This window comes from Scatophagus argus, chromosome 11 (genome assembly GCF_020382885.2).
Source record: "Scatophagus argus isolate fScaArg1 chromosome 11, fScaArg1.pri, whole genome shotgun sequence".
In the NCBI taxonomy this organism is placed as follows: Eukaryota; Metazoa; Chordata; class Actinopteri; family Scatophagidae; genus Scatophagus; species Scatophagus argus.
The window spans coordinates 21,173,394-21,198,566 of NC_058503.1; the positions used below are offsets into that span (position 1 = coordinate 21,173,394).

The window sequence follows — 25,173 nt, forward strand, 5'->3', positions numbered from 1 at the left end:
ACTGAGTAAAATCTGCCGTTACGTGAAACAGGAGATATTTTAGGTCTTGTAGAGTACGGCATATCTTCTCCCTGAAGCTTTTCAAGTCAAACTAGAATCTGACCCTGTTACTGCTTTCAGTGTCAAATGGAAACTCAAGCAAGACTTTGCTTTCATTTTTTTATACAGCAGCCAGCTCCACGTAGGCTAAGAGTTGTTCTTATCGCTCCAACGCATGACTGGTTTTGTAATGTAAATAATTATTCATTGGTTAAGCTCTTCTCATGTTTGTCAACCATTTTAGGTTGGCTCATTTCCTTTAACATCTAACAGCTGTCGGTGATTTCGGGCATGCGGCGCAACACTGCACACGAGGTGTTTATCTCAAAGTCACAAAGACAATTTCATGCAGTCTCTCACTCGTGAGCACCTCATTATTGAGGTATAAGAAACGTATCGTTAAGCTCTCTGCAATTACTCTTAGACATATGAGGCATAATTCAAATGAGATCTGAGACGTAAATTAAGAAGCTTTGATATAATACAGAGCAATCAACCTTGATTTTTACTTTGCTCACTTTTGACAGTTAACATCTGGCTGGCAGCGTGATGCCGTGCAGAGCATGATGGTATAATTGCTGGTTTCTGACAATATTCAATCACAGAGAGAGGGCACTCGAGGCTTTCACCTAATCAGCTTTAACCCGTAGGCATTCAGCCCTATCTGTTGAAGCAGAAACAGATATGTGCCTGACTTTTTCCCGAGAATGACAGACGGATCGTGTGTGGATTAATGCAGCCAATGTTCTTCTCAGGAAAAAAACAGACTTAGCAATCAGTCATTATCTTTAAAACACCAGTCTCTAAGAGCTCCGTGATTATCGCTTCGTCAGCCGTGTTATGACACAACCATCATTCTGTTCGTGTAGGAGTTCACGTTGCATTTTCTTCATGTCAACACTATCTCTGACAGGCCTGGTGATCTGAGCTCACCTACGCATGCCTGGACTGCTTCAGCCTAGTTCCTGTTTGAACTTTTCAACTTCCCTGCCAAAACTACCCCGTCCACTTTTGACTGCCTGCTGTGTCCCGTCTTCATTCTCAGCCATGTTTAAGGGGTCCAGCTTTATCTTTATCCTTACCGTTACCTTCAAACAAAACAACCGGGATGCGAATGTCACTTGGTTTTAGCAACACTCACGTTTCCTGTGGCGGTGGTTTAATGTTTAACTGCCCTGCCCTCATATGTGGGAGGAGGAAACTTGTGTGAGTCAAACGTTGGCTGACACTTTGCTCAGATTGAGGTGAAACCACCAGACTCTGGACTGGGACCTACGAGGGCTCTTGAGGATCCCAGATGATCATCAGGACTGGGAGACAATGGACCAGGTTTGGAGCCACACTCTGGACTTTTGGGGATAAGAACTTGAACATTTAGAACAGCATGGAAAGCACTGAAGAGTCTTGATATTTTCTACTAGTGTGTCCCGAGATGATAGACCTGTTGTGAGTTTCCCACCCACTGGAATTCTGCCCTTGAAGTCTCACAAACTATTCCAGACAAAGAAAGGTCTTCAGTGTAAGTTGTTATCTTGGAAAAGAGCTCAACTCTGGATCTTGGCTCTAATCACAGGGACTGCGCCCAGTAGAGCTGATAAGGTAAAAGGACAAAAATCAATACCTGGAAAATCTGAACTCGCCACTCCGTAACCATGAGTGAAGAAATGGAGATAGCAGACGAGAAAGACTGGCATGAGCTTGAACCCAGTGACTCCATCAAAATCTTCCTGACAGTCCTTTACAGCCTCATCCTAGTGACGGGCATCGTGGGTAACTCGGTCACCATCAGAGTGACACAACTGCTGAAATGTAATGGCTACCTGCAGAAGAATGTGACCGACCACATGGTCAGCCTGGCGTGCTCGGACTTGTTGGTGCTGCTCATCGGCATGCCGGTGGAGCTCTACAGTGCTATCTGGTTCCCGTTCTCATCCGCATCAGGCAACGCTTCTTGTAAGATCTACAACTTCCTGTTCGAGGCTTGCAGCTATGCCACCATCCTCAACGTGGCCACGCTTAGCTTTGAGCGCTATGTGGCTATCTGCCACCCGTTTCGCTTCAAAGCCCTGGGTGGAAGACGCACCTCTGCCCTCATCACCTTCGCCTGGCTGGTGTCCGTGCTCGTGGCCTTGCCGTTGCTGATCGCCACAGGAATGCAGGGACACATTCCCTTCCTAGCTGATACGCCCGTCCAGAATCTGACTTTCTGCACAAATCTGAGGGAGCGCTGGGTGATGTACAGGACCAGCATCTTTGTGGCGTTCATCGTCTACATGATCGTGCTGATCTGCGTGGTTGTCATGTGCCGGGCCATGATCCTCGTCCTTCGAAAACCTATTGGATCTGTGGATGACGGTATCAATGGGACTCAGAGGGCACGCAAGCACGAAAGTTCAAAGGTCAAGATGGCCAGGAAGCAGACCATCATTTTTCTTGGTAGGTTGTTGGCTTTATATTTCAAAAAAGACGACCGTGTTGTTCCACCAACCGTGTACGATCAAAGAAATTATTTCAGAGCTCTTTGTGTGTGTCTGTTTGTATTGCGAGTGTACCGTCTGAGTTTTAATACCTTTTGGGATCTGAAAGGTGTTAACAGAAGTGCTACAGGGTGTTACATCTGGTCCACCATGTAAGGCGACGTGTGCGTTGGTGTGATTTTTGTTACCGTTGCTGCTCAGGATGTTCAGACGTGTCTCACAGCCTCTTTGTTTGTTTGCAGCAGACATCACTTTGACTCTGTGCCAAATGGAAGTAAAATAAACCAAATTTATTTCCAGTTTTATGACCACCCAAGCGATTTTACGCACATGCTGACACACACTCTGCTTTTGTTTAGGGTGTGCTCTTAAACTGAATGGACAGTGCAGATAAACCATCTCAGGATAGTAAGTGCTGCTTGTTTAGCTTTGTGTGTGTGTTGATTCAGCCTTGGAGAAAGATTTTCGGTGTTTTCATGTTGTCTAGTCATAGTTAAAATAAAATATGACAACATGTGTGATACACATTTGTTAAGTCAGCCATCATTTGACATATCAAAGGGCTCCATGTCCACGTTTTGACTTTCACAACTCTCAAACGAAACAAAAAGTACTGCCATAAAAAGACAAGAAAGGGAGAGAGATCTCACCAACGACCCCACAGAGAAGGACTCTCCTTCCTGTCAGTCAGGTGTGCAGCGGATGCCAAAACCACCAATAGTTGAGTCAGATAAAAATTTTAATAACAGAATTTGCAGGGTAAACAGAGTGCGAGCACTGAGGTGGACATCCTGAGGACATCAGCACCGTCTTGGTCTGGTGAACATCAGCTAGAGGTGGACAGGAGGAGGGAGGGACTCAGAGATGTTAGCAGATGTACCACACTGCAGAGAGGCTGAAATCAGAGGAGATAGGATACACACTAATACATGCAGCAGATAAACTCCCAGAGTCCCTCAGTCACGCAGCAGTGCGGTCACAGAGAGCGAGCGCATGAATAAACAGCACGCACACAAGAAACAGGATGTACAGGAAGCAAAATTCCAGACGCCGGAGGAGGAAACTCTGAACTTCACTGTCACTCCCTGCATAAAGTGCAAACATCTGTCACAGTTTCTTAGAAAAGGTTTAGGAAAGTGAGTTTTATTTTCCTGTCTGCAACATACAAACTTAAAAGCTGCACTTACTGATATTTTTTATTTATATATATTAATGAATTGAATGGCTGCCTAACGTGAGAGGCGTCTTGTGCAGTAACCCTCAGCTTTGTTGAACGTTTTAGATTCTTTCAGCCCAGTTATTAGACCTGAAACTTAACTCTTTTTACTTAACAACAAATTTCTGAAGAAGCTACTGAATGCTACCTGCCCAGCACCTAACAAGAAACAAACAGCTTGTAGCCATTAAAGAAACAAACATTTCCTTCAGGAGTTGTTGGAGACCAAAACAGAGTTGAAACGAGAGTAAATGTGGGCCGGAAACACGACTCCAGATGATTGCTAGTCACTCTGTGTTTGCTGGACGTTGTTGTTGTTTCTGGGAGCAACGAGTTCGGAGAACAAAGTGACACAAATCAGCTGTCAGTTCAGCAACGCTCTCTGAAGTTTAAAGAAGCACACGGGAATAAATGCAGTCAGGTGCAAAAATCAGCATCAAGCTTGATTAGAAAGAAGCACATGGAAACCAGGAAGCAGTTGTAAAATGCAAGAGCAGGGAGTGGACACAGCTTGGATCAGGATGAATCAAAGTCAGGTGAAAAGGGAAAACATGGACGTTAAATTACAGCACTGGAATTCACTGTGTACGTTTATGGGTCAGTTTCACACACAAGTGACTGAATTCATAACCTGGCTGGTTGTTTTACGAGCTCAACGTTGTTTGTGTTTTGTTTTGTGTTTCATCTACAGAAGCTATATGTTTCCCTGAAATACGATGACTGTCGACCACAGATACGTGTGAAAGTGAAGACAATGAACTGTGGAAACACACAAATTACAAAGTGAAATAGTAAAACTGTCCAGCCTTCATGTTTTCAGGTTGACCATCCATCCTTACGTACATCCAGTTCACTTGAATGTGACATCTCAGGAACGTCTTCACTGGCTCCTGACACAAATGTCCACTGGACAGATAGATAGACAGATAGACAGACAGATAGACAGACAGATACTTTATTGATCCAGAGAGACATTCAATCATGCAGTAGCCCATTACTGCAGTGTAGGTTAGTCAAAAAGTACGCAAACAAACAACCAAACAAGGCCTAAGTGTTAGTAGGAAAAATAGACTGAAAGTATACTAAATAAAATAAAATATGCTACATGAAGCACAATAGAGCGCAGAGAAAGCAGGTCGACCAGATTGACCGTGTGTGTAAAATAACAGACTAAAAAAAGCTACAGTGTAAACATATGTAACTCAGGATGAATTGATTCGGGTTTGGTTTAACAGGATGAAATGATAAAGTGAGGACATATTATATCTTTAAGTTCAAAGGCAAACTTCTAACTGCGTTTCTTTACACTTTCTACATTTTATTAATCACTCACACATGTGAAGACCCGCTGATGAGGCCTCCTGCACCTGCAGCCTGATGGGCGGAGTCAGGTCGTCAGGGACATTCAGCCCACCTGGTCCTGTGGAGGTTATTTAATCTGGTGGCAGTCAGCCAGTCTCTTCTTCTTTGGCTTCCTTCTCCTTCCTGTTTGGTTCTGTTGTGTTTAATTTGTCTTTTTAGTTACAAAACACGACTTGTTTTTGGCTGCAACTCGTGTGTGTGTGTGTGTGTGTGTTCTTCCCCTCCTTCGTCCAGCCTCGGGGGTTGTGACAGCACTAATGAGTCCAGACAAACTGCAGCTTGACTCACATTTTTCTTTGCTTTGAAGGCGAGTGCCACATGAACTGCATCAGCCAAATGAGACATGTGCACTGGGAGTTTTTGTAGTAAACATTTAGCATCCAATTGATGCAACTGGTATCAAAAAATCCCACTATTTCTCTCAGTCAAACCTCCTTTAACTCTGAACACACTCTTTAGATTTAAGGTGTGAATTACACTTCACAAAGATGTCACGTTTTTGATTAAACGTCCTTAAATCTGCTGAAAACAGAAAAACTACACTCCTTATAACTCCAGAAAATGCCAGACTCATCAGTTTCCTTCATTATCAAATTAATCCAGTGATTTATGCATGTGTGCACAGCAAACAGGACCTGCTAAAAGCTAATTCAGCACAGTTTTAGTGGTGCCAGTTTTCCAGAATCCAAACAAATAAAGGCAAAAAAAAAACCAAAGATGCTGAACTCGTAGGCTATTTAAAGATTGTCTTGGTTTCATCTGTGAATGGGGCACTCGGTGATCCTTCAGAAGTGTTAATGTCCTCATCTCAGATCGTCATTTTCATTGGGAGGTTTGGCTGCAGAAGGGTTAGGGTTAGGGCTAACCCTAAGCCCAGAAGATGTTTTTCCCCCGTGATGAAAGGGGTTAGAAATGTGACCATAAGGAGGCTCGGGTCCTCAGGACGGCCGTGTGTCCGCCGCACTTGAGGCATTCAATCTGGAAAAACCTCTGAACACATGCTGACTTTCTGCTTACCGCTCTGCCATTTGTCCTTAAACACGATACGACAGCCTAACACAAAAGCTTGTTTCTTCTTCGTGTTCAGTGTAATTAATGACTGAACATTATATTCAGTCTGATCAAACACATCTGGTTAATTTTCCTCCAGTCCCTTGAGTACAGGAGCCTGGCAGGGCCCAGTTGTGCTCTGATTTGATTACCAGTCAGTCGTACATCCTCATCAGTCCAATTATGTGTTTGGAACTGGACGAGGCGCGAATCAAATTGAGTTTCTGTGCTGCGGTTACCTCAGACAGATGAGGAAGGAGGGGTCAGCGGCGTTACAGCCAGTGCTTTAAAAGGGTTTTTATCCATCACACACAATTAGCTCAATTGCCTGAGAGAACGAAATTGTTTTCCGTCCTGCTGTTAAGGATGTCATTTTCAACCTTCTCACACATATTCACATCAGCTGGTGTTAACTGACGGAGATGGTGACATATATGACGTAACATGTGATGGAAATCGGGAGGATGGAAGGCTGAGGTGATGATTAGCAGGAAGAAAAGAACGAGGATGACGACGGCGTTTGTGGAGGAGAAATGGGAGTTTATCACCATATTGATGATGAAGAACATTTGTCAGCCGATGAGCGAGGGTTTTTATCGTCTTTCAGCTAATTGTTTTGGTTTTTACATCCACGATTTTATGGTTTGGTTCGGTCTAACCAGCCTTTCACTGATGACAAACAGACTGACAAACTGGGGTTGTGCTGTGGATTTTAAGCTTCTGGGTTCTTTCCAGGCAGACAGTTCATTTACGTTTAGTTTTCTGCTTAACAACATTACACGACACAAGATGGCGGTACGGCGTGTAAGAGCTCGTTGTCACAGCTCTGTTTAGAGAACCTGCAGCTGAAGTTTTGCAGTCTTCAACCGCCTGCTGTTTCCACTTCACTTTGCAGCGATTAATTCCAATGTGAGCTGCACATTTTCACATACATTCACAACTAAGAGAGAGAACAAACAGGCTGCTGCACGAACAGAAAGCTGACGGCGCTGTAGTGAAGCACCGAACTGATGAAGATGTTCCTGCAGGTGGTTTGGTGAACCAATAGATTCCCCCGGGGACTGACGAAATGCGCCTCTGAGTTAAGGTGAAGCTGCTGGGAAATCCTCTGAAATGGTTCTTGTTTCCAAGGCTGACTGTGTGTCCGTCACCTCCTTTAGATTCTGCACAAAAGACTTGAAGTGTTTAGTCTTGTGGTTTTTTAAGGGTTTGAAAGCACAGTCTTCATTGCAAAAGTTAGTTTCTGATTATTATTTGTTAATTTAGTTTATTGGAAAGGGCAGCACGGTGGTGCAGTGGTTAGCACTGTCGCCTCATAGCAAGAGGGTTCCAGGTTCGAATCCCGGTCTGGGCCCTTCTATGTGGAGTTTGCATGTTCTCCCTGTGCCTGCGTGGGTTTTCTCCGGGTTCTCCGGCTTCCTCCCACAATACCAAAAACATGCACATTAGGTTGATTGGCTACTCTACATTGCCCCTAGGTGTGAGTGTGAGAGTGTGTGGTTGTCTGTCTTTGTGTGTTGGCCCTGCGACTGACTGGCGACCAGTCCAGGGTGAACCCCGCCTCTCGCCCGTAGTCAGCTGGGATAGGCTCCAGCTCCCCCGCGACCCTGACGGATAAGCGGTATAGAAAATGGATGGATGGATGGATAGTTTATTGGAAGGTTCCACCCTTCTGTACTGCTGCCACAACAGTCAGACTTCTGGAGGTCTGGAGGTGGAGGTCTGAGACTAAAACCCAACAGTCTTGATTGATTTTTAATCAGGTGACCATGTTTGTTTGTTTAATTCATTCATTTATTTATTTTTACTTTGTTAGTGGGCGTCACCAAGGTGGAGACCATCAGGCATAAGGCCATGTGTACCCGCTGATCTGGGGTCAGTTTTAAGGACTTGGCTATAAATAAATAATTTTATTCATTCAAAATATGGATTTGTTATTCTAGATATTATTCATATAATTTGAATGCAAAATGGGTCAAACAAAATCAGCCTGCAGCAGCACTTTGAAAGTAAGCCAAGTCTGCAGGAAAACCGCAGACCTGGCAAGCCTGAGTCTCAGTACACGATCGGGTTTATTACTCTGCTCGTAACCAGCAGGCTGGAATATTAATGTTTTGTATAAATATTGATGAGGATTATGTTTCAATATACCAGCCAGAGTGTTGTGATATTACTGATAAAGCGATATTTTGCACAAAAAATACTTTGTAAAATCACTAAGATATTTTAATGATTGTTAATTAATTAGCCTTCCTCATGCTTGCGATGGTGTCATGTCGGTCTTTTTCACACCCTTTAAAACAAGGTGGTGCTGATATTTTTAAGCTAACCAATAACCACATGGCCAAGCAACATTCACATGACTAATTATAAATATGTTTACTCTGACACAAGTTCAGTTTCTACACTTTATACTTCTACTCCACTGCGTCTCAGGGTCAGATGTGGACCTTTTTACTGCACTCCACTTGTCTGACCGCTTTAGTTCCTCAGGTCACACTTTTCCCACCCAAAATCACACATCTCCATGTTTGATGACTGTGAATGTGACTGTTTGTGAGAAACTGAATTGAAAACTTGTTGCTCCTGGATTAGCTGGAAAATGCATCACTACAAAGCTGAGCTCACGAAAAGCTCGACAAACACCCGATGCACTACAGTGGATTAAACTACACAACTGCACAACTTCCACAGCAGTAAAATTCAACATACACACGAACACAGCAATAATATTAATACACACTCATCAGACATGACGAGTATACACTGAGTACTTTGACGTTTCATCTAAACGCTGCTGATTATATCTTTTGAAAGCAGGACTTTACTTGCAGTGGAGAACTTCCACAGTGAAGTGTTAGTACTTCTGCTGAAGTGAGCGATGTGAACACTTCTGCTTGTTCGCCAGGCCTCACAGCCACATTATCACGTCCATCAGAGCTACTCACAGCAGCTCCGTGCACACAAACAGCAGCTGAAGCAGCAGCGATGGACATCATCGTCTTCATAATGGAATATTAAATCTGACTGAATTACCGCGAGGGTCACGACACGCTCCTCCTCGCTGGCTGCTGGCTTCGAATCACCTGAGGTTGGATTTGAATATGAATTGTTATTGCAGTTGGCAGACAGAAAAAAGGCCTGCTGCACATGGCAGCGAGTTCCTCTCTGGTGCACATTAAAACACAGTCGGTCCTGTTGTAAGCGCTGATGTCAGTGATCTCTCAAGTGGCCGCGTCCCTGTCACAGCTCCTCTTTACCTTGAAATAACTTTTTAATCCTTGTTGGGCTGTGCGACTTTGGAGAGTAATTAAAAGCAGCGAACATCCTTGTTAAGTTGCCCACACATCACGTCCAGGACAGGAGGTTAATTGCTTTAGATAGTTATTTTCAGTCACTGGGAACCAACACTGGGGAGATGAATTTTAATTCTGTTTCGCCGCCTTCAGCCTTTGGCCTGAGACCTTTTGACTTTCACCGGTCATTTGTATTGGGAGCTGTGAGGCAGAATATGTGAAGAGATGAAAAACAAAAGAGCTGATGTTGTTCTTCAGTTCTTTTTATTCAAGATGCGTGCAGCGATAAGCCCGCGTCTTCGCCCGCGTTATCACTGCTGAGTATCAAACAAAACACAAAATAATCCAGACAGCTGAGGGAGGCAAAAGTCACTTACATACCAATATATCACCTGAACCTGTGTGTGTGTGTGTGTGTGTGTGTGTGTGTGTGGGAGACGTTTGCCCTCAGGCTGGAGTAAGCAGCTCTTTCATTCTGCTCGATCTCAACAAACAAAGACGTTTAAATAAAAGAAACGTTCAGTGAGCCGGCATGAATAATGAACACGAAAACACAGCAAAACTTACCTGGGATTTACAAGCGATTGCAGAAGGTACCTGTCATCATCGGTATGAGAACAAACCTCTGCGTCAAAATGAGACAGTCGGCAGCACGGTTTAAGTTTCCTGAAAACGTAATGAGAAAATGTTACTAACGACACTCTTACTGAACCAGTGAGGGCAGCGAAACCGAAACAGTGAGCTGAAAGACGTTAAAGCTTTAGAGCTGAGAGGAACTGCAGCATCAGGTGATAATTCTCCTTAAGCACACACACACTTATTTGATTTGTTGTTAATATTTAAATGTAAATGTAAATATAAGACTGCACACTCGCACGCCTGGAGTTTGCAGGAGAATTTTGGTGGCTGCAGTGGAAGTTGAATGGGAGCAAATTCAGGAGGCTTTAAGATACAAAATCCCTGATGTTTCATTCTTATGCAGGCACGATTTGGTTCGTTATTCTGAGTGAAACTCAGACTTGGGTTTTGCTGTGAGAGCGCATTACAAAAGCTTGTATAAAGGGGGAATTACAATGCTCCCTTGTAATTCCACCCGAGTGCAAACACGGCTTATCGTGTGCTGGTCATGCAGGGGCAAACATCAGCAAAACAGGCACAAATTCTTTCACAGATGTCTGACATAATTCAGGGCAGCTTAAGAGAACATTAACTGAACTACAAGACCAGGCAGGTGGTGATACTGCCAATTATTATCGAAGTAACTCCTGAAAGAAAAAAACAGTCTGTCAGTGTGGCGGGTTCATGTCGGTCTCAGTCTCGTGTTGTCTTCCCTGCTCCCATCGTCCACTTTCCCACCGACCTCACAGGACGGAGCCTCGGCTCGTGAACTGCAGCGACAGCCCCATGAACCCCCCCTCCTGTGGATCGATGGGGCTTATTTATTGTGTCTGACCAGATCCCGACTCCCCGGCGGCCTGTTTGTGCTGCTCCGGTGGCCTCTCTCAAACTCTGCTGCTATCAAATATAAAATAAACCTCGAGGAGGATTTGTTGAGCCTCTTTGGACAGCTCGATGAGTGTGCTTCACCATCCCTCGTCCCTAAGCTTCCCTCGTCTCCTGGCATCCTCCCTGCACTGTGACAGCCGCACAGCTTAGTAATCAGCCCCAGAGCCCCGTGGCCCCTCGGCAGCCAGCATAGCTGAAGGCAAACATTCCTGCGAGTGACAGCCTGCACTCACCAAACCACCTGGGAGGCAATCCTGCATGTGGCTGAGGAGGCGACTGTGCAGCTTCCTGCTGTGTCAGGGCTCCGCAGGGAAATCACAGGTTACACTGCGTGGGTGTGTTTACTTTTACTTTGCTGTTTTACAACACCATACTGTACACACACACACTGGGATGCTGGAGTCAGTGCCAGCACCTGGCATGATGTTTGGATGATGTGAGGCAATCAGTTCCACATCTTACTCTCCCACGTAGTCACTCAGTTTTCAACATTTTGACTCGACAAGAAGTTTTTGACTTTTTTTTTTTTTTTAAGTTAGTATTTTAGGTTTCACAGAACGAAAACTGACAGGTGCTGTCATTTCTGTAATGAGGAAACGGCTGCGTCCATGACATGGACATACTAACACCTGAGTAAAGTAAAGGCAAAGTTCACTGTGCATTTGACTTTGCTTTGGCGTCCATCAGCTCTGGAGAGGAATGTTTTTATACCAGTTAACTGCTCCACTTCCATTTACTTTGCCTCCTATTTGCTGCTGAGTAAGTAATGTTCAGCGGGTTTGATTAATGAGGGTGATGATGGAACCAAATGATGATCTACAAAGCCATAAAACTGAAGCAACCAAAACAATTACCCAAAAGACCTGAGGAAAGCTGAGGAGAAAACTGCAAAGTCAGATAATAATTCTCAGTGAATTTGTCACAAAGTCAACTGATCCATTTTTAGGAAAACCAACAAATGTGGCAAGAAAACAACGTTTGATTAACTGGGAAGATCACGTTAAGTCATGTTGATCTGGCTCAACAAAGCTTCCTGCTACTGCTGGAAATAAGGATGGAAAGAGGAACCCGAAACAGAGAACTTAAAGAGGCTAACATGACAATTTTCTGCAGGTTTATTACAGCGAGTGAGCCCTCACACACATTCACAAAAGCACAGATTAGTGCACTTTTTATTTTAGACGAGCTGAATAAACTGAAGACCTTCACACCTTCATTAATAAAACAGTTAACATCCACGAGTGGTTCCCCTCGTTAGTTTTTAAGAGCAGACGGCGGGTCATGTTTTCAGTCAGTCCAATGAACCCTCAGATCCGGAGGTGAGACCACAGTCGTGCTGCCAGCCTCAGCGCTGAAAACCTTGAAGAGAGATGAGACGGGGGACTTGAACTGGTGTGTCTGCACTCGCTCGCAGCACACAACTCGCACTGTGGGAGACTCAGCAGGCTCATCCTTTCTGCCATTAACATTTCATGACACACTGAAGCATTTTATGACACAGTCCCGTTCACGTTCGAATTCAAATCAGCGATCAGTAAATATGAAATTAATTCTTAGATCAGCTGATTCTTAAGCTACAAATGTCAACCTAATGCTGTCAGAGGATCATCGAAGTTATCGGTGTCCATCCTCAGGAGACCATGACATCTGCCGCATGGCGACCCGTCCGGTAGTTGTCCAGATATTCTGGTCCTTCTGTGTGATTTTGTAATAATCTCATCAGTAGAAGTTAGTGTAAAAAAGGAGTAAACTTGAATATCGAGACTTTGTGTCTTCTAGGAAAACAAACATTCACAGTGTGTCCATGGGCAAAGCAGGTGCTGGTCATCGCAGACACAACACGCCTTCATTTAACAATAAGAAAAAAGTCAGAGTGAGAAATGAAAAACCGGTCCGGAGCTGCTGCCTCTCTTCAGGAATCTATCACAGCACTGCTCAAGTCGGAAAATTGCTTTCCTCCTTGATGAGGGGCCTTTGTCTTGTTGGCTGCTGCCGAGGGTGAAGCTGCAGGCTCGAGAGCGAGCAGGTGGGGTTGGAGGAGCTTTTTAATGTCCTGTGGGACGCAGCACTTCAAGGAGCTTTGGCTCAATCAAAGCAGACTGGCCTGTTTTATCACATTCACTCTTAAAAAGCAATTAAAAAACAGTGGATTTGCCCCGTCGGATGAGTCACGGAAACGTGTCACTGAAGGGCTTCTGCTACTCAGTTACTCTAATGTTTGTTGTGTTGCAGCGAAATCGACGTGAAGAATCGTGTTTTAATTCACAACAGAAACTTCTTCAGTGGCTTATTTAATGCTAAGATAAGACACAATAACACAAGATAACAGGACTTTACAAGGAGGTTCTCATAAACCACATGGTGACGGAGCTCAGAGTGAATTTTCATCAGGTGGTCGGAAACGCGACCTCACAGGAAGGTGCAAGACGTGTAAAGATGATTATTTATACATGGAAACTTCATAATCAGGGATGACATTGTATCCATACGTGTTAACATTGTCTTCAGTATTAAATGCTGTTGCTATGGATATATATGGATACAAAGCACATAACTGCTTTGTCAAAGGGCGGAATTTCTTATTTTGAGTGTTTTATCCTCTTCATCTCTTCACATATTAAGAGCAGAACCGATCGGCTAACCTTTAACAAACAGGCAGACGAGATTCAAAGCACTGCTGTTACGTTTGATATCTTGCCATGCGTCTAAAATCCCATCTTAAATGAGTCCTCAACAAAGAAGTGGAGAGAGAGTTTAATAATTTTATTTCTTTTAGCCAACCCATCTGTCAGTGGTGCCAACACATCCATCTTAGTCAGGATTACTTGTTTTAAGCACAGACATATCAAGAATTAAACTGTTCGCTCTTGGTTGATCAGGAGATTGGATGAACTGCGGCCAAAGCAGGTTCCTTTTAAAATCTTCACGTCGCTCTCGTCACAGGATGAACAGCAATGGCCACTTTAATTCATAAATTATTTTAAAACCTGACGGTCGTAAAGGTGCGGCTGTGAAGACGAGGTGGCTCAGTGAAGTTAGCTGGTGGGATTACTTCTACCTCTGATGACACGAAAAACTTTGAGAAGAAAAATGAGTCCTTCAGAAGAAGGTTAAAGGCACAAAAACATGATCCCTGCACAGAGATAACAGATGACCCAGTGTAAACCTCACACACACACACACACACACACACACACACACACACACCGTGAGAAAAGCTGGAGGTACAATCAGCAGCTGTACGGTTTGCGTGTTAGTCTGTGATGGTAAATAAGGATGACGTGGATTCATTCACATGAAGGTGTCCACACTCATCGAGAGGCCATCTTCTCAGTCAGGACTGGTGAAGCTAAATGCTAAATGCCATCTTAATGGCAGCACACTGAGACAAACTTCTTACTGAGTTTGTCAGGTAGAAATCCAGACACTCAGTTTAGTGTGAAGTGAAAACTCGCTCATGTTATGTTCCTCCCACCGTGCAGCTAACATCAGTAAGCAGGCTGTGGAAATATACGCTCACTTCCTGCTTTTCACATTTGTTCTGTGTTATAAAAGCGATGGGGAAAAGTTCAGTTCAACCGAGCTGGAGCTTCCATCTGGCATCCAGAATAGAAGTCAGGAATTATAAATCTGCTAAAAGCAAAGTTTCAAAACATGTGATTCAGTATTAAAGTTATACCAGCTAAATGAAAGCACTTACATGGATTCAGAAATATGATAAAAATTCAAAGTGTGGCTTCAGAGGACTTAACTCGAGACCGACTGGAGCTATAAGTTGAGTTGAGGAGATGAAGGTGATGCTTCGGAACAGTCTATTGTTTTCCTTCTTTTTCCTCATCCTTTTCTGTAAGTGTAATATGAAAGATGGATCCACTCCAACACCAGCTGTTTCTTTGCTCTAAAGAAGAAACTAGAATAATGAACAGAGAATCGCAGACTCTTCCAAGTCGGCTGCTGTTGCCAAGACGTTTTTTCACAGCGGACTGATGAAAGCGAAAAGGGAGACATCGTGTTCAGCTGCCTCTTTGTTACTCTGCTCACCTAATAAATGAAGTATTGTTGCGATACCTTCATTTAATCAGGGTAAAACCAACATCTGCTCCAGTCTGATGTCCTCTTCAGCATTAGTGTGATTGATGCAGGCTTTTGTGAGGTGTTGTGAGTGGGAATGCGGTGTTATGAGTACACTCGGCGCTCCGCTCTTTTAATTGAATTCATTCGAAGTAATCAAATTCAGTCAAGTGTCTTTCAGAGCTGAAGCACTTCCTGCTGGTCTTTATCTTGGGTCTGGTCTCAAACACTTTGCAGGATTTGTCTCGGTTTCCTGCCTGCAGTATTTTGACTCAGAAGTGCTGCACTGTTGCAGTTTTACAAATCCCTTATGAACAGAGTAAACATGTGGAGTGAAACTACATCATTTTATCATCACTGACAGGACTAACTCAAGCTTTTTGGCTTCCAAAACATAGAAAATAAGTGAGAAGCAAAGGTCTAAAAAATATTTCCATACATTAAAAACAGCCGTCACATGAAATTGACTTCATTAATTATAATTTTCTTAATTATTTTCACGAATTTAATCACTGGACTGCAGGCTGTGCTTATTTACTCCAGTCAGCAAAGAGACTTTACAGACATAAACTGTCTCCAGCAAAATACACCAGCGTGTCTGCGTTTGTTCTCCACACAGAAAGCAAATTTTCATTTGTCCAGTCTGAGCTTATTTGTCCTAAACAGCAAATGTTCTGACTGTAGATGATAACAACCAATCACGTATGTGGGATTGACCAACAGGAACTACAGTTTTGCTATGAAGGAATCGGATAAACCTGCCTCTGATTGTGCCCGCTTGCATGTTTACTTCCACTTTACACGCAGCCTAAAATGCTAACATCTTGTCAGCTCAGCCTTCGACCTCACAACCCACTGGAAAAATCCTGTTGTCTTTCTTCGGAGTCGGAGCCAATGCCAGACTGACAGCTCATACAGAGCCGATGTTGCAGCAGAGAATATAAGCACATCATCTGCATACATAAAAAAGATCAGTTATGAGATTATGAAACGTCCACCGTCAGATGTTTTACAAACATGTAGCTGCCCCAGCAACTGAAACACGACAGGATATAAAGTCAGACTCTTCCTGCTATTGTTGTGACAGGAATAAATCCCACGATGGTTAAAGAAACACAAGAAGACCAGAAACCAGAAGCAGATGGCAACATGAGACGACACAGTTAAAAGACAAGCTGACTGTTGAAAACATGACAGAAATGGACAAAGTTTCCACCTCAGCGACAAGTTAACACTTTTCTGCCTTTCTGCCACAGGTGAATGAAAACACACCTTCAGTGAAGAAAATGATGTGCATCATAATTAGACCAACGGCTCCGATCAAGAACATCTTTTTTTAAAAAACCCAAACCCTTTCCAATATAACAAACATGAATCTGCAGAGCAGGATCATCTGTCAGCGGGCACCCACGTCTGCATGAGAAAATCTCCTCTAAAATAAATAATGAATAATATTCCTCTGCGACTTCCTCAAGCTATTCAAGTGCTTTAATGACTGAGGATCTTCTGTTAGCCCTCAAATTAATTCGTCCACATTCTTCCTGGATTTCAGCCCAACATTACAAACGGTCACTTCTTTCTCCATTTGCAGTGGGGGGGAGGAAATCACTCTATGTGAGCCTGACAGACTCATAAATAAACAGTCTGAGAGGCTTTCATGGATAAGATGTAATAAATTCAATACAGTTGTTAGAGAGCAGGAAGAAAACCTTCTTTGGTCTTCAACGAAACAATTCTCAGTCACTCTTCGTGGTTTAACCTTACTGGTCCCAGACGAGTCTGAGGATAACACAATTAATCCCAGAAAATTGAAAGAATTATCAGTTAATGTCTGATGAAGCCGTTTGAAATTAAAGACGTTATTTTTTTGGCTGTGACTGATGTCTACCTGGCACTCTCTGAGCTGGCCTGTTAGTTAAATCCACCCATCTGGCAACTCAAAAACTCATTATTATAGAATTGATATGCCAAAATTCCAATCTACAAAGATCTCCTTTATGCTCTCAGTGGGTGTAAATCATCCACAGTGCTTCTGTTCTGCTCTCCTCTCACAGTGTGTGTGGGGTCAGGGGATATTCGTACTCGCCGTCACATAGACTTTGATAATATTTGCCTTCATCACAGGTTGCTTATTATCCACAGGACAGACTTTTGGTACAACTTCATCCAGTGTCTGATGAGGAAATCTAACCAGATCAATGAGGCAGCTACTAGATTACTTATTAAGTCAGTGTGCTGCATGGCATTGATTCTCTCTTTATATTTTCATTTTCTTCACAGGGACAGAGGTGGTTTGTTATAGTGATTAATCACGTGCACGCACACACACACACACACACGACAAAATCCTGTAAAAGGTTATGAGAAAAGTCAAAAATACAACTTAAGCAGTCGACAAATGATTAAAATGGTGTGTTAAAACAACAAGCTTTTTACTTTTTACTAAACACACTACGTTAAGATGCACTATATAGACAAAAGTATTCAGACACAAGGGAAATCTTAAGGCTTCAGCATACCAAGACATTTTGGACAATGCTATGCTTCCAACTTTGTGGCAACAGTTTGTTGAAGGCCCTTTTCTATTCCAGCATGACTGTGCCCCAGTGCACAAAGCAAAGCTCCATAAAGACATGGTTGGATGAGTTTGGTGTGGAAGAACTTGACTGGCCCACACAGAGCCCTGACCTCAACCCCATCCAACACCTTTGGGATGAACTGGAACGGAGATTGTGAGCCAGGCCTTTTGGTCCAACATCAGTGTGTGACCTCACAAATGCTCTACTGCATGAATGGGCACAAATTCCCACAGAAACACTCCAACATGTTGTGGAAAGCCTTCACAGAAGAGTGGAAGCTGTTAGAGCTGCAAAGCTGTTTGTGTGTTTAGAATGAGATATCATTGAAGTCCCTGTTGGTGTGATGGTCAGGTGGCCCGATACTTTTGTCTAAATAGAATATATCACTAACTTGTCTGTTAACTATTTATTAATTTGGTGTCAGTTTCCATCTCAATACAAATGGACCCAATAGGATCATAGGACCAAGTGATCATTATTATTATTATTAGGTAATATTTTTGTGCAGTGATACAGTCACTGCTTTGCTTTGTATTTAGAGAGGTAATAAGTATATTTTGTCTGATGTTAGAGTAAATCCCATGCAGACTGAAACTGAAAGCTTCTGAGGGTGAAAACTGTTTCATAATCACGCCGCTCCGAGCTCATTCACTCACTTTTCCCTCATCATGCAAATCTGAATGATTTCATCATAAGCTCACCTTCTCCTTCATTAACACTTTTCATTTGGATAACTGCATATATTTGACGTATGCTTTAAATCAAGATGAAATCAACACGGCTATGCATTGGTTTCAGCTCCAGGCGACAGTCAGGCAGGTTTCCATAAATACTGGAGGAAATATTTCACTTCTCCTGATTATTCAGTTTGAGTCTTCAGAGCCGTTTCCAATCATGGAAATGAAGAGCATCAATATTGTTGCGATGCCCTCTATTTGAAAAGTTCCTCCGTGAGTTATGAAAGATATTTTTGCATTCAGAAAAGCCCCTGCTGAACATTCATGTGGAGGTTGTATGCAGCCTGTAGCAGTGCAGGTGTGTGATATTTCTGGAGCCGATAGCTCGCTTCCAACAGAGTCGAGTGAAGGAGTCACATCAGCCGCTGCAGAGATTTCAAAGTGATCGTTTAGGAGTTTCTGCCTGTGCTGCTGAATATTCATTCCATCACAGGGCACTTAGTGTCATGATCAGGCTCCAACTCAGACTCTTCCATAGGTGAGATTTAGCTGTTTGGACTCATTGGGGTGTTTCAGTGTTCAGCCGCTTCAGTCTGCATGAGTTTTATCGTAACCACGGTTTGCATATCTGCAGTTCCGGTTTCTCTTTCTCTCTCTCTGTCTGTCTTTTCTTTTTAAATGATGAATACAGGCTGCCTTATAAAGGGGGAGAAAAAGATGAACCCTTCTAAAGTCAAGGTTTACACTTTTGTCTCCTTCTCCTACAGGCTTTGAGGACTTAATGACGACTTCTTCAGTCCGTCAGCGTGTGTTTAACAATGCAAAGTTTAGCTGAAACAATAGCTCACTTACCCTGTTGTCCCCAACTGTGTGCTGCACCGAGGCACTAAGCTCCATCACACACTCCAATTACAGCACAGACAGACAATTAATTGTTCCAATAATCTTGTTTAATTGCGTTGTAATTAGCACAGTTTATGTATTGCCTGCGGCAGGCAGACAGTGATGCTGTGTGTGTGTGTCTGTGTGTGTGTGTGTGTGTGTGTGTGTGTGTGTGTGTGTGTGTGTCGTCGAGCTGTGGGAGCAGCGCTGATGAAACCGCCAGCTTAGACTGCAGTTTTGAGGCAGGATGACAAGAGTGGAATGATAATAATGATAATAATAAAGTTTTATCAACAACATGTAAGTGCCTCACACATACACAAGAGTGCAGTGAACACACACACACAAACACACACACACTTTCACCACTTCAACCACTTACTCTCTTCTTCGCAGGGACGTTACTGATCTGTGCTGACTCAGTGGCAATTTTCCAGATGAACGCTTAGACTGCGATCAGTGAGCTGACGTGACAGGTAGAAAAAAAGAAAGAAGAAGAAGAAGAAGAATCCATCTTTAAGACGGAAAAAGAAAGATACTGCCGTTTCAAACATGAGCTGGTGCCTCAATCAGAGTAAGACGTCGATGGCTGCTCAGTAACAAGCTGCACCATCACTCCAAGAGACATTTAGTGGACCATTAACATTTTTATACATTTTTAAACCCCAGAATTAACTGCCAAAATGCGTCATCCCTCCAAGTTTTATTGAAAATGGATCAGTGGACTGTGTGTTATGGATAATATCATCACTTGGACGATGAGTGCAATTCATAAGGATGTCAAGCTTTCACCAAACTGTTCAGTGTAGAAAACCAGACTTTTTCAAAGCTACAAAACTCCACCAATGAGAGGCAGGACTCGAATGATTTATATATAACATATTCATGATATAGCTCAAACAATTAAGCTGATCTAGCAAGCGTTTAATCAGGTACATTTTGACAATCAGGCATCATTTAAATAAGATAAGATAACCTTTTATTAGTCCTGCAGTGGGGAAATTCTCAGAATCACTTTTAAATCAATACAAGTGAAGGGAAACTCAAATGAGCACAAACTAACTGTCACACGGGGAACCCAGGGGCCCTTGTGGCCCCTGAAGGCTTGTGGTCCCCGGGGTAGTTACCTACTTTACCGAACTTTGTTGGATGCAAAATGTCTTCAGAGTAAACATACACAATATTCTGCCTGCTAATCAAGATATTAACGTTGACTTGTTAGCAAACATTGTTCACTTACACACAGCAGACACCCAGCAAAACTGGAGATGCCAGATTTTAATTATTATGCTGTTTATAAAGAACATTGTTAATCTATTGCATCTGGTGTTGGTGAAATGTGTTGATGATGATCGTTGTTTTCTTACAGAACCAAAACTGTTAGCTAAAAGCTGCTAGCAGGTGTTGATTTAAAGTGAACTCAAATGTAAGAGCAATCAGTGTGTGATAAACGGCGGGCTAATGAAATAAAAGATAACAGGGATTTAAAATTGGAAACTTGACCTTCAATGACGTCAACCCGCTGAAGTTTTTAAAATGTCAGAGCACAACGCGTCATGAGACATCCTGCTCGAAACAAAACCGCCTTCAATTAAAGCATCACCATTTGGCCAATCAGTGACATTTGCTAATGCGTGAACACAAAGTGATGATGTGTCATCTTCCAGGTCGTGTCAGCGCTGCTGTCTGAAGACTGAATTGATGGAAGCATTTGTGGACACGGTAAATCACACATGTTTTACGGGCGGGACGTGACGGGATGTCTTTCTCTGCACACGTTCTTAAAATTTCATAAAACACTAAGTAACAGCTTGATGTGGATTCTTCATTGCTGAAGGCTTCTGCTCTTGCTGTAAAGGTCCATTAAAAGCCCATGAAAGCAGAAAGCATTTCTGATGAAAAGCATCTTGCATTTTGATGTCAGTCTGTCCTTCCCGGTTAAATACTCAGCAGAGCAGGCATGCAGAGAGAATCTGACGCCGAAGTGCTGGACAAAGTGTTTGCAGGCTTTAAGCTGACCTGAGTGTTGCCTCCCGTTAGGTCCAAACATTGAAATAATCGTTAAGAATTTCCCCTCGGGGATAAATAAAGGAATTCTGATCCGATTCTGAGTTAATGAGTTGAATGTGTTGCAAATTTCAGATGGGCCGAGCAGTATTTGGGTTTGTGACAAGAATTCATTTACTACTACGTCTTAAATTAACATTAATATCACCTCAAAGGGAAAATCAGTTAGAGCAACACTGAATAAAGTATTTTATTAGTTAAGATGAAGTATATATGGAAATAAAGGCCATTTTGAAAGGTCTGTCTTTGTCAGAACAGACTCAGTTTGTGTGTTGGAGCAGAGGAAATGAAGCTTTGCTTGACACAAATATTACTTAGAGAGAAAGAGAGAGCTGTCGGTCTGTCTTTCCATCGCTTTTTTTTTTTTTAATGTAGCTGTACTTCTTTGTTTCCACCGTTAAAAAGCCACTGGGCCAAACACAAAGCCGTGATGCTAAGGTGAGCGGCCCTGCTTAGCGACACCACATCCATCGCTCTTGTGAGCCGCTGTGGGGCTTGCGTCACCTTGGCAGGCTGATGGACTGGCCTCTGGCCCCCCACACTGCAGCTGTGTGTCACGTGGCCATGCTGCATTGTGACAAATGAGTGCCGCTGTGGGACTGACACAGTGGGACTTTAAGCTGCACGCTAATGGCAGCATGTAAACAAGCCCACAGCGATAACGTTAGCATGTGGATGATGACACTTGATCTTCAAGGAAAGGAAAAAGAAGCCACCACTCGTGTGTTTCTTTAAATCACGATGCATCTTTACATTTTATCCACTTCACATTAGCGTTTATACAAGGCCTGTCATATTACCATCAAATCACTGTCTGTCTCATAATGAGGAGATGGTGACGTCTGGCATAAGACAGAGCCAGTCAAGTCATACTGAGTCCAAAAATATGTCTCATTATGTGTCTCATGTCTTTGTGTTCAGTCTGAGTTATGACTCACAAGTACTGGTTTTGTCACAGCCGATGTGCCGACTGTGTTGACGGTCAAATGAGTGGTCTGGTCGGCTTTTCAAGCAATGTCGTGCCCCCCCCATCTCACAATCGTTGAGATATTTCAGCCTGACCTAACAGCAATAAGAACAAATCTGTCGCCACCGCTTTCTCGGCCTGAAAATGTGGTGGGAGCACACTTCATAAAGGCTCCAGTGTTTTGCTCCAAGGTGACAAAACAGCCACATTTCTCTAGTATTTGTCGTGCTTTACGTTAAGCCAGAGCCAATACAGTATAAAAAAGTCTTTAGCATTTCAGCAACCTCGAGTCACTTTTACACAGAATTACTGATGATATGTCCTTGTTTAGTCAGCGCTCGCTACAGCCCTCAGTGCTGTCTCTTGGACCTGTGAGAGAAACAAACTCGAGATGCGAGGTGATCAAAGCCTGCTGACACTCCAGATTAGCAGAAAGTGATAATCACTGCGTCCAACAGAATAAACACACCTGAACCAAAGTCTTTATGTAGGTGTCTGTCACTAATAATAAACATTAGCAGGTAAGTATACATGTAAACAAACATGAAGGGGGATTGTTACCCCCTGCATCTGGCTCTTTGTGAACAGACCTTTACACGACGCCGGGATGAATAATTCTCTCAGCGGTCTTGGACGACGTATTCTAAATAAATGCGTTGATATTTGTGGTCCACAGCAGGAAGTCATGTCTAAAGCCAGATAACTTTGTAGACGTGGAAAGGCTGTTCGGTCACAGCGTAACTCCCATTAAAGCGCTGCAGGGGTAACGGATAAACACCAGATTAGAGAATGACGATGTGTTAGTCTTTCCGAAGAGTAAGCGCATGACTCAGACCAGACAGTTGAGATAAGTAAACAGGCTGGTTTAGTAGTCACAGATGCTGTCCTGGAGGTCAGTGCACTGCGGTCCAATCTTGTGGCCAAGTGGCAAGCAATGCAAACTGTACTGTGCCTGATTTCAGTCGTGTTCAATAAGATCAGCCTGTCTTCTTCCCCTAAAGGGGGGCGACAGATGCTGTCTGAAACACAGGACTCAGGCGGGCGGAGAACAGGGGAGGGCACTCGTTGGAGGAACTCCATAGAGCAACTTGTCAGATTACATTAGTTTTGGGAGAAAACACCTGAACTGATGGACGGTGTAAGAACTGATAATTGATGATGTTTAGCGATGGCAGAGGAGCCAAACAAACCTGTTTCTGGTATCACACAGTGAGGCAGAAGCAGTACCATGCAGTTACGCATTGACTTCCAGCTCCCACAAGCTGAGCTCACACTGACTATCAAATGGGCTGCATGTGACAAAGCAAACAGGTAGTGGACTTGCATTGTTAAGCACTGTATGCAGATCACGTGTCTTCCTTTTCTGTAAGTTTTCCTATCTCTTCATGTTTTGTGTTTCTTTTTCTCAGGTCTCATCGTTGGGTCCTTGATGGTCTGCTGGCTTCCCAACCAGATTCGTCGTCTTATGATGGCTGCCGTGCCCAAGTCCCGCTGGACTACTTTCTACTTCAAGAGCTACGTCACTCTCCACCCTGTGGCCGACACCTTCTTCTACCTCAGCTCTGTCATCAACCCGTTTCTCTACAACCTCTCCTCCCGGCAGTTCAGGGAGGTTTTCGTCCAGGTGCTGCGGTGCCAGCTCACCATCGAACACGCCAACAAGCGCACCGTGCAACAATCCCACGCCGTCTCTTCGCGCTCCCTCCGGCCCCTGCTAAAGTCTTTTCGTCGCAACAGGGATAATCAGTCCACACTTGGACAAAAAACCCCTCCAACCTTCACAACCTTTCATCAAAGTGACTCAGGAGTGGCTTCAAACACTCAGACGGCTCTCAGCATGACCGAAGAGTCTGATTCAGTCCACAAAATAAAGACAGATGCACCATCAGAGACTGAAATATGATGTGCTGTACAATTTAATGCAACACGGTGAAAAGAAAGTAAACAGGGATGCTTGTGCTGTGCCATCAAAAACAAATATAGAGGCATGTTTATCCACAGTAACCACAGTACAAAGAGTTCAGTCAGGAATTTCACTAAGGGATCGCGTTCAACGGACAATTTGGCACAATAGCAATCGTGATGAGACTCCCCAAAGAGACATTTAACTTGAGAATGTGAAAATGTCATGAAGTCATAAAATGATAATATAGTTTCTGACCACTGGTGGCGCTGTGGAGCACCATGTCACTGAGCATCTCGCCCTTTCCGACAGATCAGTTAGCCAGGTGACACATGACGCTTTCCTGTTGACTGCACAGTGTGTAGTGCAAACAACAAGCTATCAGGACCAGCACTGAGCTGTCAGGTGACTTTGGCATCCAGAAGGACTTTTCACATCCACATTCTTACTAGAACATCTGTAAAATGATGTTCTAGTAAGAAATGAGTCTAGGTTTGACATACATCATAAAATAACAGTAGTAGTAGTATCCTCGCTGTTCACTGTGTTCAAGTATTAGACTCTTAAAGTCTAATACATAAAATGACAAATTTTTGTGGTCTGATTCCCCATCAAAGGTTTGGTTAGGCTTAACCGCTACATGGTTTGGGTTGGAATACTTTTTTTTTCTTGTTTTTTTTTTTTTTAAGGTTATGGACTTTTGTCTGTCTGGTTACAGGCCAGACAAACTCATAGGTTACCTTCAGGGATAAATAAAGAAATTCTGATTCTGATTCTGATTCTGAAGTGATTCTGGTTAGGGTTTAAAGAAAACAACATTTCTTCTTGTTCAACATCTTAGAACAATTAGATTAGCCTCCCAATTCATCCTCCACATGCAAGTTATATGATGTCTCTCGGCTTGGTGCTAATCCGCCCTCTGACAGCAATACAGGCTCTGCACACGTTTTATTGGGAAGGAAAAGCACTGAAGATATCAACAATCAATGTAAACATTACTGCTTGTTTTACAGAGAAACTCAACAGGACACCTTTAAGCTTCAGGTCACTTCTACTGAAACTGATTAGTACGTTTTAATGG

At 43.3% G+C, this 25,173-nt stretch overlaps 1 protein-coding gene across 1 annotated transcript; it reads left to right on the top strand.

Moving 5' to 3' along the window:
* Nucleotides 1-1,227: 1,227 nt before the first annotated feature.
* gpr39 (G protein-coupled receptor 39) lies at nucleotides 1,228-24,807 on the top strand. Its single transcript, XM_046403992.1, has 2 exons — nucleotides 1,228-2,475; nucleotides 23,599-24,807. Exons 1-2 carry the CDS (start codon nucleotides 1,692-1,694, stop codon nucleotides 24,090-24,092), a joined length of 1,278 nt encoding a protein of 425 aa, XP_046259948.1. The 5' UTR covers nucleotides 1,228-1,691; the 3' UTR covers nucleotides 24,093-24,807.
* Nucleotides 24,808-25,173: the final 366 nt, after the last annotated feature.